We start from the raw sequence: 16,318 nt of genomic DNA on the forward strand, positions 1-16,318 counted from the left end.
GGTATATATATTTGCATAGGCCTATAACATAGCCCTAAACATAAACCAAGGTCCTATTTGGAATTTTTTTCTATTGGTTTGTAGAACACATGAAGGAACCTCTTTTAGTGTTAGGTGATAATTTAAAATAGCCTAATGGTTCTTTAAAAATATTATTGATACACAATTTAGGAATAAACCAAATTTTGCACATTGTTCCTTTGCTTATATCTTTAAAAGCATGTTATAGGCCTACAGTATTATAACTATTATCTCTCATCTTATAAAAGTTATTCTCTAGAACTGTTTCCGTTTGAACAAAAGACAACAAGCATTGAAATCGACAGAAAAATAACGCTATGTCCTTTATTTGCAACTGGTGTGAACTGAAGGAGTTTCGTCAACTACAGTGGCTCAAAATGTTTTGTATACAAGCATTACTCTTTTGTATCTACTTCGCAAAATCAACCTTCTCATCCTGGACAACTGGCCCAAGTAACTATCCTGTTTTCTTATTTTTATTTATATTTTTTACAATTTTTATATTTCAAAATATTTACTTGTGTATTTTGAATACTATCTTGAAGAACACACTATCTTGATACACAGCAATAATTTTTAGTTTTCAAGTCAACTAAAATTATTTCTTAATGGTCCCCCACAGGAGGGGGCCGGTTGAATAACAAATTGTTAGTTCAAGCTTTGTAGTTTTATAATGCTCAATGTGTGCTCATAATCTTTGTAATTCATGTAGGTTATAATTTTTTATTCGTTTATCTAACGCAATTAATAATAAAAATTAGTAAAACTGAGCAAGAACCACCTTAAATATAATAGGTCCTATTAGAAAGGTGGCCTGTTCGAAAGGGGTCGAATTATTGCATCAAGCCCTTAATGCAATAAGGGGGGGGGGGGGTTTACATTATGGGGCCAATAGGCTCACAAAGAAGCACAGTCCTTAAAACAAAAAAATTAGGACTTGAAATGAGGGAGAAAACATGATTCCATTGGCAATAAATAAATGACTAGTGCACAGTGCTTTTTATAATTATGATTTTTTAACGGAGAACATATTTTTTTGTGCCTACATTGTTTATTATGTGTTCCTTTCATTTTATGATTTTGCACGTTGTTTTTGACGGATTCAAATCTTCTATAGGGTTGCAGAAAAAAATGTATGGTAAGCGCATTTTAAATAGAATAATTCTGGCCTTTAGATGGCCTAAAATTATGTTATAAAGCTTTATCAAATATATTGTTTGCGAGGTTAGATTTTTCTTCAGACCTTTTGGAAATATTAAGTAAACAACAGCCCCCCCCCCAATTACAAACAAATCTTGCGGAAGCCCAAGACAATTCCAACATATAGGCTTATGATTGATAAAATTAGAAAACCTTAAGGTAAGATTTTCTGCTATATAAAAACTAAAAACCATTTTAATTCCAGACTTAGGGAGCAACAATTCAAACTATGACTTATTTTTTACAAGCTCCAGACCACGGTATGGCTACCACAACCAAAGATCTTGTCAAATCTTTAAATACAACGATGGTAGGTAAATGATCATAAGCATTAAATATAATCAAAAGCATGTCATTTATTGGCATGCAACAATTTTTAATGTCAGTTTCATTTGTGGATCTATTTTGGCACCAGGATGTCTTTAGAGCATACAAATCATTATAACAAATCACGAACAATTTGTTTTTGCAACAACATAACATAATTAACATATTTAATTTACTGTATTAAAATTTGTCATGCTTATCAACTTCATTTTAGGCCAACTTAAAATCTGAATTTTTATTAGGTTTTTCAATTCATCAACATAGATATTTCCAGAAACACATTTATTTTATAAAAACCCTCAACTATGAGTACGGTATTCGCTTACAGCAACTTTAAAACCAGTACCTACTTACTTACCAGGAATTCTGTAATTTAGTTACCACATTTTGTGAACCACTGCGAAGTAAAAAACTAGCACAGGGTTAGTTGAGCAATTGTTTGTTATTACTGACTGCTTTCAACAAAATGTCAGTCAACGTTGTTCTTCTGATGGGAATGGGGTTTTAAAGTGTAAGTTGTATTTCTAATTTCTAGAATATTTTTTATAACTTCTCCTAACAGTAAACATAATTAGTAGGAGTGATACAATATGTCTAGTCAAAATTATCATTTTAACTTGAAGTTGTAAAAACATGACACACAATTATTACGTTCAATGCAATCAGGAACTATGCTTACTTTATTCATTACATAAATATATGATGATAGCCTACATGGACCAGACAATCTTTGCTTGGTTTTCAGGGGTTAGCTACATTTATCATTCATTAAAAAACATTCATTAAGTGGAAGTATAAAGTTAAGTTAATTTCCAGTTTAAGTTAATTAAAATTAATCAGTTTAATTTAAAAAGCTGAGATACTTGAGAAACTGACCAAAAAACAAATTGTAAATCAGATATTTGTTTTACTAACCTCAAACTTGGGGTTTTCCTGTCGGTAAGTTTTTGTTTATCAGGTGTAAGCCATATTTCCATGATTGCCTTGATAGCTCATGACAAAAAAGATATCGAATACTCCAACCCAATGTGACATTGTATTGTGGCATAAATCTTTTGACTGTAGACTAAGCCACAGGTTGAGTGGTTGTAGGTGGTGAGGTGTTACCTTATCTTTTAATTTTTCTTCTTCACTTTTTGATCCTTTTCAGTAAGTAATAATCTAGATAAATTATTTAATAGAGGTTTTTTATATAGGAATAGACGTGTATTGAGTTGTTGAATGTTTCTGATAAGAATTAGGTCTATAAATTGTTCTAATTATGTTTTATTTTTTTAAACTTTAGAAGTTACTGCCTCATTAACATAGGGTAAATGAGTTTCATTAATTTAAGTGTTTATGTTTTATAGTTTAAGTAATTTTTATAGTTCAAACATTTTATTGGGAAATAATATATTAGTACAGTAATATGATAAATTATTTTCCATTTTTAATGTTGTGTGATGTTTAACTTTTAATTCTAATAAGTTTATGAGCTTGTGAATTTCCCATATAGGGAATAAGCTATTGGTCTCATGGTAAGACGTATGTACCCGGGACCACTATACTTTTTCATTTTGATGTCCTCAGATGACAAAAACACCATCCTTTCAAATTCATGTGTGTGTGCCCGTTAGCATATTTTGAGTAAGAATTCTCCAATTTCAATTAAAGCTGCTACAAACTTGTAAACCTACGTTTATCAGCATGATTGGACTATGAGAACAGGGTTTTATAGGGTAAAATATTTTCTCATTTTTGACCTTCAAAATAAAGAATTTCTAAGTTTCTCGCCAATCTGTTTTGTAGAAGTTTTTGCTTAAAAAATAATTAATTTAGTAGGCCTATTTTGAAGTGTTTTTGTATGGTTATTTGTTACGGAGAAGATTAAAAATAGTCAATTTCAAATTCCCACATTGTGGCAAATTTATTTATTTTATACTCAGCTATTAATATTTTACAAAAAAAAAAAAAAAAATAAATAAATAAATAAACTTTAATACTCACCCTGTAGCAGCAAACATAAATGCTGATAAAAACTATTTTTTAATAGGGAATACCTTTTACATATTTAAGGCGACATTTAAGTTTTTAAGTTAGCAAACATTATAAGCCTTTATCTTATCTAGGTTATAGACTTTAATGAAACCCATGATCAAGTCATAATAATTTGATGATACAGTTTTGTTCACCCTCTTTAAGTTTTTTCAAAACTTAACTATTTATCTTTTGTTTGGATCTGTTTTACACACAATATGCAACACAATTTGAAGAGTTTGTATAGTAATTATTGTACATTTTTTTTGCGATTAGGTTTTATGATCAATGATTGTAAGACGTAATTACTTCAAAGCTGTCAGACCAGCTTAAAATATGTTTAACACGTTTTAACTTAGAAAATGTTGTTGTAATTTCAAAACATGTGGGCTACTGATGATTTAATAAATATTTACTGTGTAAGTAATTTAGTCTTAAATTGATTGATATAATAGAATATAATATATACCCCCGCCGCAGCAAACCTGCTGACTACGCGAATTTCCATTTGTCTGAATTAATTTTTAATTAAATCTATTTAAAAAACATTAAGTTTAATGAGTACCTAGGTTTGCTGCTATAAGGAAACTAATTAAGTGGTTTTTTTTATTAAAATATGAATAGCTTAGTATAAATAATAAATAAATTTGCCAAGTTTGATCCAAATATATCCTTAAATAAGCAAACAACAACATTTTACAATATTCACCTATTCTCCATAAGAATAACATGGGAAATTTACATTTACAATTTTTTTAACTTTCTCCGTTACCAATAACCGTTCAAAAACACTTTGATATACAATTTTTTTAAGCTCTTTAAAACGGTTTAGAGAGAAATTGGGAAATTTTGTGTTTTGAGGGTCAAAAATGAGAAAAACCACTTTTTACCCAATAAATCCCCCGTAATAAATCCCCCATGCTGGTTCGCAAACTCATTCAAGTTTATCCCGCCTTACACCTTTAAACCAAATTTCATCAAAATCGGACAAAAATTACTCAAGTTATCACGTTCACCGACGTATAATATAATTATATACATATATAAAAATTTGAATGAATTGTGTTTTTGGCCTCTTGGGACATCAAAATGAAAAAAAGTAAATGGTCCCGGGTCTAGATCTTACCGTGCCACCTACGGTAATAGCTACTTCCTTTTAGGGAAATTCGCTAATACATGTAATACTGTAGACAGTGTTACATTTGCACTTATTAGTATTATATAAACATTAATTGAGTAGTCTACCTGTACAGTTGTAATCTCCAAACCACCTTCATTATTTTCTTCTCCAAATCCAATTAAATTTAGTTATTTGTGATTCAACCACCTCAAATGCTAATATCCCAGACAATGAGCAAGTAAACCTGCAAGTCATTTGCGAATGCCATTTCAATTGTGGTTCTAAAAGTGTTAGCATCAAAAGTGCCAAGTTTTTCCTATCTGGAATTATATAGTTGGAGATTTCTGTATTTGTGAGTAAAATTTTGCTAATATGTTCCCCTTAACTTGAATTAATTTCTTAAATTCGCTTGAATATTATGTCTCTGATTCCATCCTTTTAAATAGCAAAATTTTAAATATTAGCTGATCTTTAGAAAATAAATTCTATATTTTTTAGTAGCATTGGTCTATATTTTTTCTTAACTATAAGCTTGAAATAAATATTAATATGCCTGTTTGGTATTGATAAATTAATTTTTGGGATGGATTATATCTGTAAAATATAGATTTATTAAAACACAAAAAATGCTACTCTTTAAAACTTGTCCATGTCTTAGTTAATTTAGACATTTATTCTTTTGTTCATATAATGTTAATATAGGCCTAAGTAAGTTATTGTTGGGAATAGAAGTTAAATTTTCATAAATTTGAAGTTGTAGCATAATAGAGTATTTTATTATACAGCATTATTTTAAAATGTAGCTAACGGCTAAGTAGTAGCAATGTACTACTTTGTGTGATTAGTTTTCTGTTTTTAGTATATATTAAAAAACATAAAAAATAAAATGGAATTAGCAAATTTATTTTATTGTTATATTTTATGAAAGTTTTGGCCAACTTCTTTAAAGTTCAAAAGCCTCCAATTTAAAAACAATTTTTGTTTGAGGTTGGTAACTTTTGAGTCTTTTAACAGAATATTCTTTTGAATTTTCTACTGTGGCAAATTTGTTGGCAGCAACAATGTTATGTTTATTAATAGGAGTGTAAAAAAAGGTTGACTTTGTTAATCAAGATTTTAAATCAGGATAGCAAATAAATAGTTCATTGGGTCAAGTTTGACTCTCACACCATGAGCTAAACATTAGGTGTAAAAATAGAAGCATACCTCATAATGATTATATTTATTGTTCTGTTAATCTGTCATACTTACAAGTTCATTATTTTGGCAAATATTAATTTGTTTTGAAAATGAGCGAGTACATTTCCCTTTAAGATTTGTTAAAATAAATTGATTGCCTTGACAGGAACAACAACTTAACTTTGCAGAACAGTATAATTTACAAGTTAGTTCATATACACATGATATGTTGAAGTTTCATGTTAGTATAATTTTCAACCTTGAATATGTCCACCAATTTAGAAATGAGAAGTTTCCCAAATTAAAGTGTCTTTCTTTTTAAAATCTATTTTTCCCCTGATAAACCCCCATTTACCAAACATGTTTTGATTGGTTGTGCTTTCTTATTTTCAAGATTCATATAATTAATAAGATTACCTTTACTAAGTTGCATTATTACGATAGTAAGTCCTAATATTTTTCGGAATTATAATAAGTCATTGGGCTTTTAAATCTCAAACCTATTGTGCGGTTAATAAGATACATCCAACACATGTTTAATTAAATTTCATCAAACCAATTTTATTTCTCATACATTTGTTCAAATGAAAACACCTATTTCTACATTACAATTCAGACCACTCAATTTCCAAATTATGATTGCATAAATATATCAAATTATTCCATCGTATCAAATATAAACATTATTTTGGTATATTTCATCATATGAACCCTAGCTCTTTGGCTAACTTATAGCTTGCATGAATTACTGATTCATATATCAAATTTGCTTGATATATCACACAGTATCTCCGTTTTGATGTTGATGGGTCTAAGCACACAGGGCGAGGTCAGATATAAGATGATAAAATTATCTACTGCTGGCTTAACCTTCATACTGGTAGAGCCTAGTTCAATTCTTCCATCACAATTATTTAACTGTTGCTAGTGATTGTGTGCTTTGTGGTTCTGAAAATGGAGGCAACGGAGGGGCTAGATATCATTCCAAACTCCGAAGGTTATTAGTTTTAATTACTCACAAATTAATATCATCATAGCAATTATTTGTATCACAATTAACAATTGAATTTTTATAGGAAAATGTGCGAGATAATTGAAAGTCATTAATACTAGAAAGTTTTGATTGGTTTTGTACGATATCTGTTTTCCAATCTAGTCAAATTACAATTTGGCTGATAGCTAACAAACTTTTCTTTTCAAAATCCATCGCAACTATTGGTTTAGATATGGAATTTAATAAATGTAACCATACCACCATGAAAAAAAAAATATTTAAAAAAATTATTTCTTCTATCCAACCATAGATTAGGGCCCTAAACATTCTCCCCTTAGGATTATCATCCTTGTAAATCAGCACAAGATAGTTTTAAAACATTTATGTTTTAATGTTTGCGAGTTACTTCTTGTTGTCATTTGTATCACAATTCACAATTGAATATGTTTGGGATAATCCCTCTATTATAAAATGTCTCTTTGATCAATTATTTAAAGTGAAATAATTGTTTCAAAAGCAGTTTTACTAATTTTAATTTGTTAAAGCAAGCTAATTTTCAACTTCATTTAAAATATAATTTTCTACATCTTTTGAATAGGCCTATCTTATTAATACAGTATTACAGAAAATATCAACCATCATGATTAAGATAACAGTGAGTGATAATAGTAACCTTGTGTTTATCTGATAAGCAACAACAGTATCAATAATAAGATAGGCTAGGTAGTTGTGACAATTCAAAGTACAACTTTTTCCGTATAATTTTAAGTTGTATCAGTTTTAGCAACTATTTAAAGCTGTCAAATCAGGTAGGCTATTTAACTTTTTTAACTATGTTAGATTTTTTAAAATTTTATTTCTTCATCAGTATTTTGCATGTCCAGTTTGATAAAACCGAATATAATTGGAAGATGGTTCATCTTTGAAAGTAGGTCTAATGGTTTAAAATTGTTTCTGTTGTACATTCATTACCAGTATGTTAAGTTTTATCACAGGCTATAGGCCATTTTATCTATTGTAGTAAAGGTCTATTGTATGCGGTTTTATCTACATAAGATTAAATCTCTAGTTCTATAATCTATGTATTAACCTCATATACGTTTTATGGCATGCATGTGAGAAAGAGACCTAAGACCTGATACCTCGTGGCAATATGACAGGTACTGTTAAAACATTGGAGGTGGTCACAGTGAAAAAAATTAAATTCTAGATCTTGTATTGTCTTTTTACACAATAATATATGAATTTTTATGAGGTCTTATGGGGTCTTAGAAGTCGCAGCTTGTTCTGGTTTGGGTCTGTTTTATTTTTCTGGTTATTTGGCTCACTAATTGGTATTTTCTTTTCTTTTTTATAAAAGGTAATTTTTGCTTCTGTAAATGCCTAAACACTGCTTAGAATATATTTAACATGTATGTAAAGCATGTAAATATTAGTTACTTGGTAAATAATATTCGGCTATATAATGTCATTCCTATTTTTTTATTTAAATTATTTGGTAATAATTATTAAACCAAGACTTTTATAACAAGTCATTTATTTACAATACAAAATACCACCCCTCTCTGTCCTTTGAAGTATCAAGCTGTGTTTTACAAGTTTTCAATGATTAGGATGTAAAACCTCAGTTCCATGAAGGTTGCAAAACATTGTGTACAATGCACTTAGCCAATTGACCTTGAAGATTGGCAATGTACATTTCCTTTTTGTACAAAAAGGTGGAATTAAAACTGGGAGATAAAATTACACTCCTGTTTTAATTCCTCATTTTATGTTTTAAAAACACGAATGTCCGTACAATTCTCCTAGGAACAATGAATAGTTTTAAAAATATTCATGCAAAAACCATTAAATGTTTTTTCTTTTTTTTTCTTAAGATACTCTAACCATTTTTCAAAGTGGAAAAATGAAAAATATCTAACCAATAACTACTTAAAATGTTTAATCCAGGTTACAAGTAAAGTATTTTTAAAAGGTCATAGTAAAAATTATTGGAATTTAAAAAATTATATTAAATGAACGTTTTTATTTAGCTTAGTAATGAGATGTGCAAGTTTATTACCTCAGTTAATTCTCATTTCTTGCTGTGCATTTGATCCATTACTATATTACTTCTAAAGAAAAGAAATTTTGATGAAAAATAATATGATATGACATTATTTCTAATCATCCTGTAGCAGTGTAACTAATGAACATGCAGCCTACAAACAAGCATGCTATGATAAACACATTTGCACATTTGTATGATAAAAGATGTGACAAACAAACTAACATTATGAAAAGAAGAAAACAAAACTGAAATCAATAACATAAAACAGTTAAGAATCCACTACAATTACTAACCAACCTTGGGCTAAACCTATCAGGACATCAAAAGGGTTGGTATAGATACTGGTTAGAGTGTGACCTCTGTCCTGAAGGCACAGATAGGGGCTACTCAATTGCTTACAAATTGGAAAATAACAAATAAAAAAAATATTATAAATCAAGAAAATTCTTACTCCTACCAAAAATATTGCACAGACAGGGTGAGGATTTAAAATGTTTTATGAGTAATATTTTCCAAATAACATCTACATACTTGCACTATTATGTTTAGAACATAATTATATGGCAAACGTTCATAACTTTCAACAAGATCTTGAATCATTACAAGTAGTGTATAAAACCCCCAAAAATAGAATCATATTAAAACCCAATCCTAATTAATTTTCCAATCACTAAAACATTTTCAGTTAAGTCCTTGAACTTCATTCTCAGCTTAGAAACTAATCTGAGTAAACACTACATGGTAAAGTCACTATAAAGCATATAAATGATTAGTCTTTCAAACACTATACAACCGTTTTTATGTTAGGTTAAACCCAAGCGCTGTTACTTATATTGAAGAGTACACGCATAAACAGTAATAATCAGTATAAACAGAATAAACCAGTAGATTGTTCTGCAAAATATACCGATAAAACATTTTCTGACAATTTTTTAACATTCTTCTTACTTACGCACCAAGAGGATAACAGTTCGTATGCCCGTTCATACTTATTTCTTGATTTTTCAGGTTACAGGTTTAATGAAACATGTTTTGCAATTTCTGCTATTTCTTCTGGTCTACACATATATTTCACTTTCACTGAGTTCATTATTTGTAAAACATGTTAGTCCCACTTATAATTCATCTTTCAAATACTAGGCCTACACTTTAGGTTATGTTCAAACCAAGCGTTGAACAAAAATAGAATAGAATATAAACACGAAATGACAGGTTAAATCGGAGTATCAATATTCAATCAGCCGATCATAGTAGTAGTATCTTTAAGTGTTGCCAACCTATTTCCAAGCGTACACGGATTAAGTGCATAGTAAAACCACGCTCTTTTGTGTTGTTTGGTTGGAATTCTGGTGTGTGCCAAACTATAAACCAAAGTAACTATAAAACAAAGTATAAACGGTGCGACAAAGTAAGTAGATGCAGCAATTAGCCTCTTTCTGTACTATAATCAGTGCAAAGAAGCCAACTTTGTCGGGTGACTGTAGGGTAACTTCTTTTATTCAAGTTACGTATAAATAAATGGCACATTTTGGCAGTATGTGGAGGTTAACATGTATTTATACTATTCTATTTTCAATCTATATTCTTGGGATTGGGGGCTTTTAAATTGAGGTATCACAGCATTCACACTTTCTTTTTTTTATTCATTTTGAACATTTCTTGGTTGCTATCTATCCTATAGCCTTTTTAAAAGCATGCTAGGGGTATTATGCTTGGTATCATAATCATTAAGAGACTGTTTTTATTCTTTAATCAAATTACACTTAATGTAATTTTTCTTCATTTTTACATTTAGTTTGCTTTGATTAGAAGCTTAATAGTCCCCCATATTTTATTTTTATTTATTTTTAGGATCAGGTATCAAACACGGTTTTTTATTGATAAATCAGTGCTACAAATATAAAACCTCCAACTAAATTAATACACCTACTGAAGTGAATGTACTGTAAAGCATTTATCTCTCAAAATATTGTAGAAATAACACTCAGAATGTTCTTTTGTTCAAATTGTTTAAATCGTCACCAAATAGATTGTATTCCATCCAGTTTGATATGATACTATAGAGTCTTAAATTAGTACTATCAAATCTATCTAGCATATCTTAACTAACCAACATTTCTGTTTTAGAGGGGACGGAAGAAACGCTGCAGATGATTCGCAAATCTCTGCGCTCCCCCAACCTGGACATCCAGGGCTCACATTTTGACAAAGACTTACCCCACATCTTTGTCACATTTGGGGCTTCTGTAAGTAATTTACCTTGCTCAAAATGTAAAACTAGATCATTGTTGACATTTATCATTTAAGTTATACGATAAACTTATAATGTACTTGGCTCAAATCTATCATTTAATTGTTTGATTTCTTAGTACTGCAGCATCTTGGTATGAGGGGGGGGGGGGGGGGGTGGGGGATTTACTTGCATCAAGGTCTATGTATTTTCTAAGGTTTTTGCTATTAAGGTTCTGTTATTGAAAATTCAAAGGTGATTCTTTAAAAGTACATTGGGTTTTAAAGTACTCTGACTATAAAGGGTATTATGTACATGTTTATGTTTGACTGTAATTTATAATCGACAATAAAAATACAATTGAATTGTTTTACCGTTTTAAGAGACCTAGTTCCTAATTAATTCAAGTAGAACTAGTTAATGATGATTTTCCTTAATAATTTTTTTCTAACTGATGAACTAATATTGCACTAGAAAAGGGGTGGGTTTCGGAGTTTGCACATAAATAGTTTGAAACAATCGATCGTTCTGAATTAAAGTAGTTCTAGACTTTGCAAGTAAACAATTAATAATTAACAAATACTCATAAAATCACAGGTTAAACAAGAAATATTAAAATATTCAAATTTTTGAAAACCCCCCTTCTTTAGCTGGATTATCATTCATTGCAGCCAACTTGAACCATTACATAAGACAGTTCCAAAGAACTCTAAATAATTCCAAACCTTAGCATACTATTCCACCATGAATTATTCATACGTAGGCCCCTAAGCTGTTTGACTAGTTCAAGATATTTGGCCTTGATTATCCCTCTAGTTAATACATTTATGTTAACCAAACAGTTTCCTTCACAACAGTTCAGTTGATATAAACTATGGACACTGAACATTTGGCAAAATTTTGTAAGGATATAAATAATTCTTTCGTTAATTGGAATGTCAAGTATTTTTGTACTGCACCAATTGGAGTACTTCCAATTTGTTTCTGTCTAATATTACATCATCACCAAGCTCTTGTAAGTCTTGTAAGTTTACTCTGTCAAGTATTTAATGCTGTCAATAATCGTAAATTTACTAAAACTACCTTTTATCAAAATGTATCAACATTGAATCAATGAGTAAACAAGATATTTGTTCTTGTATATTGCTTATGTTCAACATAATGTATGAAAGGTGGGAAGATGATAATGGTAACAAAACCACTATAGAAACCTAGAACATAATAGTGATCATGATTGTGCCCTGTGGCTAACCTAATCTTCTTGAAGGCTGACTGCATGCCGGCCTGTTTGTCACAGCTAACTGTCGATGTTTCACTTAATATTTCATGCCCAGGCCAAGGTTAACCCAACAGGTCGTTAAATCAAACTGATACTCTAATGGTTATCAATGCTACCAACAATCATCGAACCTATCCACTTACACTAGTTCATCTGATTAACAACCATCAAACTATTACACTAATAACTATCAAACCTATATACAAAACCTCCGCAGAAAACCTGCAGTCTCAGCGAACGTCTGTTTGGATTTTTTCTAAAATATTGCCTTTATCATGAAAGATAAAATCCCTATTTAAATAAAATTAGGTTTAACGAATATTTGGGTTTGCTGCTACGGGGAAGAAAGAAGAAGTTTTTTTTATAAAATGTTTATAATATAGAAAGAAAATAAATTTTAAAATTTATAGTATAGAAGTAAATAAATTTGCCAAATTTTATTAAAATAAATCCATAAGTAAGCATTGCAATCTACAACAGTTTCCTTAATTTTAATGTACATTTTTTTATGTTCTTTATAACATTTAATCATACAACAATGCTTTAGGTAATATACAAAATTGTTGTTTTTTAAGCTCTGCACAATTGCTTGAAAATTGGGCATATCCATGTTTTACCAAAATTACTAATAAATATAATTACTTCATTGTATCCACAAACACATAATAGATATGGTACATGTAAAAAATCTCAACCAATAGTGTTTTGGTTTTGGGGAAATCAAAATGGAAAAGTAATAAATTGGTCCTGGGTCTAGGTCTTTCTGTGCCGCCTACGGTAATAGCTTTCCTGATAGAGAAATTTGCTAAACATTTTAATGAGTGGTGTTTTTGGCATCTGGGGACATCAAACCAAACATTTAATTAGTTCCAGGTATAGGTCTTATGATTCCACCCACAGCAATAGCTTATTCCCAAGGCTATATTGGAAATTTTGTTAAAAATGATACTATTATTCATCAAACCTTGCCCTTTAACAATTTTGATATCTACTGATAGCTGTTAATCTGATCAACAATTATCAAACATATACACTATAATTACCGGTATTACATTGATACACTAAGCAATTATACTCCCAATTGATTTTTAAACTTAATGATAATTAATTATGATTCACTATCCGTCATCAAACTTTGACTAATCTTTTTACCATTTACTTATACAAGAGAAGCATGTAAAGTACCTTGTTTCTAACGTTGCCAACAAGCCAAATCCGACCATGGGATGGTGGGATATAAATGTAGGTACCCAAGCTTTAAAAATTAAATCAAAGTTTTAACTTTTCACTTTTTTTAATACAAACAGTTCAATGGATTACTACTGTTCTACTCCTATTAGTATCTAAAATAAAGAAAGTGCTAACACAGTATATTGTCTCACATATTATCTTTAAATTAATTACTATTACTATAGAACGCTTTTTTATGGATATATTGTAATAAAGCTCATACAAAAAATATATTTCATTTTTGATATATTTATACTGTAATTCAATCATAAGGAATTTTTTGGTGTTCCTTGTAGCAGTAATCATAAATACTCATTGATAGAAAGTTGTTACTCAAAGTGAAAAATTTTATCAATTATTATAAACCTGTTTGGATGAAACCTCAATACAACAATTTGAAATTCACTTTATATAATTTTGTTCATAAACCAATTAGGATGATTGTATTATTTATGCTCTATTAGCAGATTTGAAATTTCAATTTGATTCTATATGTTAACCAAATTAATAAGATAATTATTAATTTTTGTAATCTTTTTTAGTTTTTTGTTTCCTATTACATTTTCAAATGCTTTTCATTTTGTATACTTTTCAAAAGAATATTCCTAAGTAAACTTATAACTAATACAGTGATGAACATGAAAGTATAGGAAATAAATAAAAATAGAAGCATAGTAAAACAAAAAATCAAGCCTTATACACAAATTACAATTGCCCTATCTATTGTATAACCATTCATTCTCTAATTATCAAGGCTCATTGGAGATTACATAAGTTTAATGAAACTAATAATAAATCCGCCTAGATTGGTAATCAGATGCCTAATTAATTATGTTCGCAAAGTAAACACAATTAAATTACTTCCTTTGATAGATAAATATTAGGGAACAATTCCTTTTTAATTTAAGATAACAGGTTTTGTACACTTCATTTTGTTTAGTAATGCTGCTTCTTATACACAGAAATCTTAGAAAATAAATGGAATCATTAATCAAGTCATTGTATCAGCATCATTGTACATATAATTTGAAACATTTCAATAGTGTACATCAATATAATATACTAGTAATTCATTAACCAATCCAGATTTATACAGTAATTTAGTCATGCAGTAGTTTGTTTGGAATAAAATATCCTCTGCAAATTTGAAGTTAGTATGTTATAATTAGTGCATAAAAGACTATAATACCGTGATATTTCGGAGAGGAATAGTACTATTTGAATTTTAATAAACATAGTACTGGAATACGATCAAGGATTTGGTTATTAAATTTTAGTGATGTCCAATATAATCCTAATAATAATTAGAATCATAAGATAACTAATTAGGGTTGGCAACTGTAATATTAAATACAATTAATGTATAGCAAAATTACTAAATGCACGCATACCTATGTGTTTGCTGGTGAGGACTTAGTCATAGCATTTTAGAATTGGAAAATAAATTTGAAATCTGTAGATCATTTATACAAATTAATTAGTAAAACCATTCACTTTTAAGTTTAGAAATCATTGGTTTCAAGACGTATCAAATAAACCTAGTGCCTTTTATACATATGACTATCTCTGCATGGTGAATTCCTAGAAATATTAGTCTGTGGTATGGAACTCCCACAGAGCTGTATTAGAAGGTCACCTGAAGGTGAAGCAGGCTCAAGCTACATTTCCCTCAGACTTTACCTTGGCCTCAGCTCCAGAATTAGGCCTACTTTCTCTAAATCTTATCTATCCTTATATTAGCTCACTTGCCCAACCCAGAGCAAATTTTCCATTATAAAAACCCTGTTAACTGAGTTCTATCAAACCTAGAACCTTTTGTATTTGGAATGAAATGTGATTTGTTAATTTAGATTTTGATTTTTATATCTGTATGAGTAAAATATTTTTTCAAACCTTGTAACAAACGAGTAGGGCTATAGATAAAGCTTTTTTTTTTGTAGAGCCCAAATTACTAAAACCTTTTTTTATTTTTTATTGTTTGGTAACCTTTTTGTTTGAATTTTATTGAATCGGATTTGAACGACACCAAAACACCAGTGTGCATAATTTATGGAGGAGATGAGTGTTGAATAAATGTGATGATTGCTAGGATCAGCTGATTCTTTTGCCAGGACTATTCATAAAAAACCCAAGATCAAGGTTACATACTTTACATAAACTTAACTTAAGACCCTAGACCGATTTGAAAATATCATTAAGAGGTTTCCAAAAGAGCCTTGTATACTTTAAACCATTGTATTTTTATGTTTGAAAATTCAATGGGCAATAAGAGTTTTCCTTCTTCATCACATCAATTGAATATTGAGATTTTAAAAGCTATCGAAATAATATATTGTTCAATTTTTGTAGAATGTTTGCTTGTGCTTTTTACTAAATATCTGACAAAATTACTATTATGGGACCTATGGTGGGAGGAAACAAACCCCTCTGTCCAGCCAAATACCTTTAATAAGATGGATGAATATTATTTTCTAATTATATTATTACTCTAATTAAGTTATATTATTATTTTATATAACAAATTTAAATGTAGTTAGGTTCCCGATATTAAATGTCTAGTTTTTCTGCTGATTTTTAATGGCCAACCATTGAAATTTACATATAATTCTGAAACATTAGATTCTTAATTAATTTAAACCCTAAAAAGTCAGTTTGTTTTTCCAAATAATGAA

General features: G+C 29.5%; 1 protein-coding gene across 6 annotated transcripts in view; it reads left to right on the top strand.

The window, feature by feature from the left end:
- Positions 1-16,318, top strand: part of LOC128997808 (glucose-6-phosphate 1-dehydrogenase) — a 51,607-nt gene that overhangs the window by 2,753 nt on the left and 32,536 nt on the right. The window contains exons 1-3 of one of the 6 annotated variants that reach the window (XM_054423538.1): positions 324-474; positions 1,427-1,531; positions 11,035-11,153. In XM_054423538.1, coding sequence (XP_054279513.1) covers positions 339-474; positions 1,427-1,531; positions 11,035-11,153 — 360 coding nt within the window. In that variant the 5' untranslated portion in view covers positions 324-338. Of the gene's footprint in view, positions 1-323; positions 475-1,426; positions 1,532-2,678; positions 2,698-5,017; positions 5,037-6,739; positions 6,861-11,034; positions 11,154-16,318 lie in introns of those variants that run through there. The other 5 variants (XM_054423540.1, XM_054423544.1, XM_054423543.1 and 2 more) reach the window with 5 other exon arrangements.

The sequence above is a fragment of the Macrosteles quadrilineatus genome, unplaced genomic scaffold, assembly GCF_028750875.1.
Source record: "Macrosteles quadrilineatus isolate MER2022 unplaced genomic scaffold, UCM_ALF_1.0 Scaffold_7__1_contigs__length_78375512, whole genome shotgun sequence".
NCBI lineage: Eukaryota > Metazoa > Arthropoda > Insecta > Hemiptera > Cicadellidae > Macrosteles > Macrosteles quadrilineatus.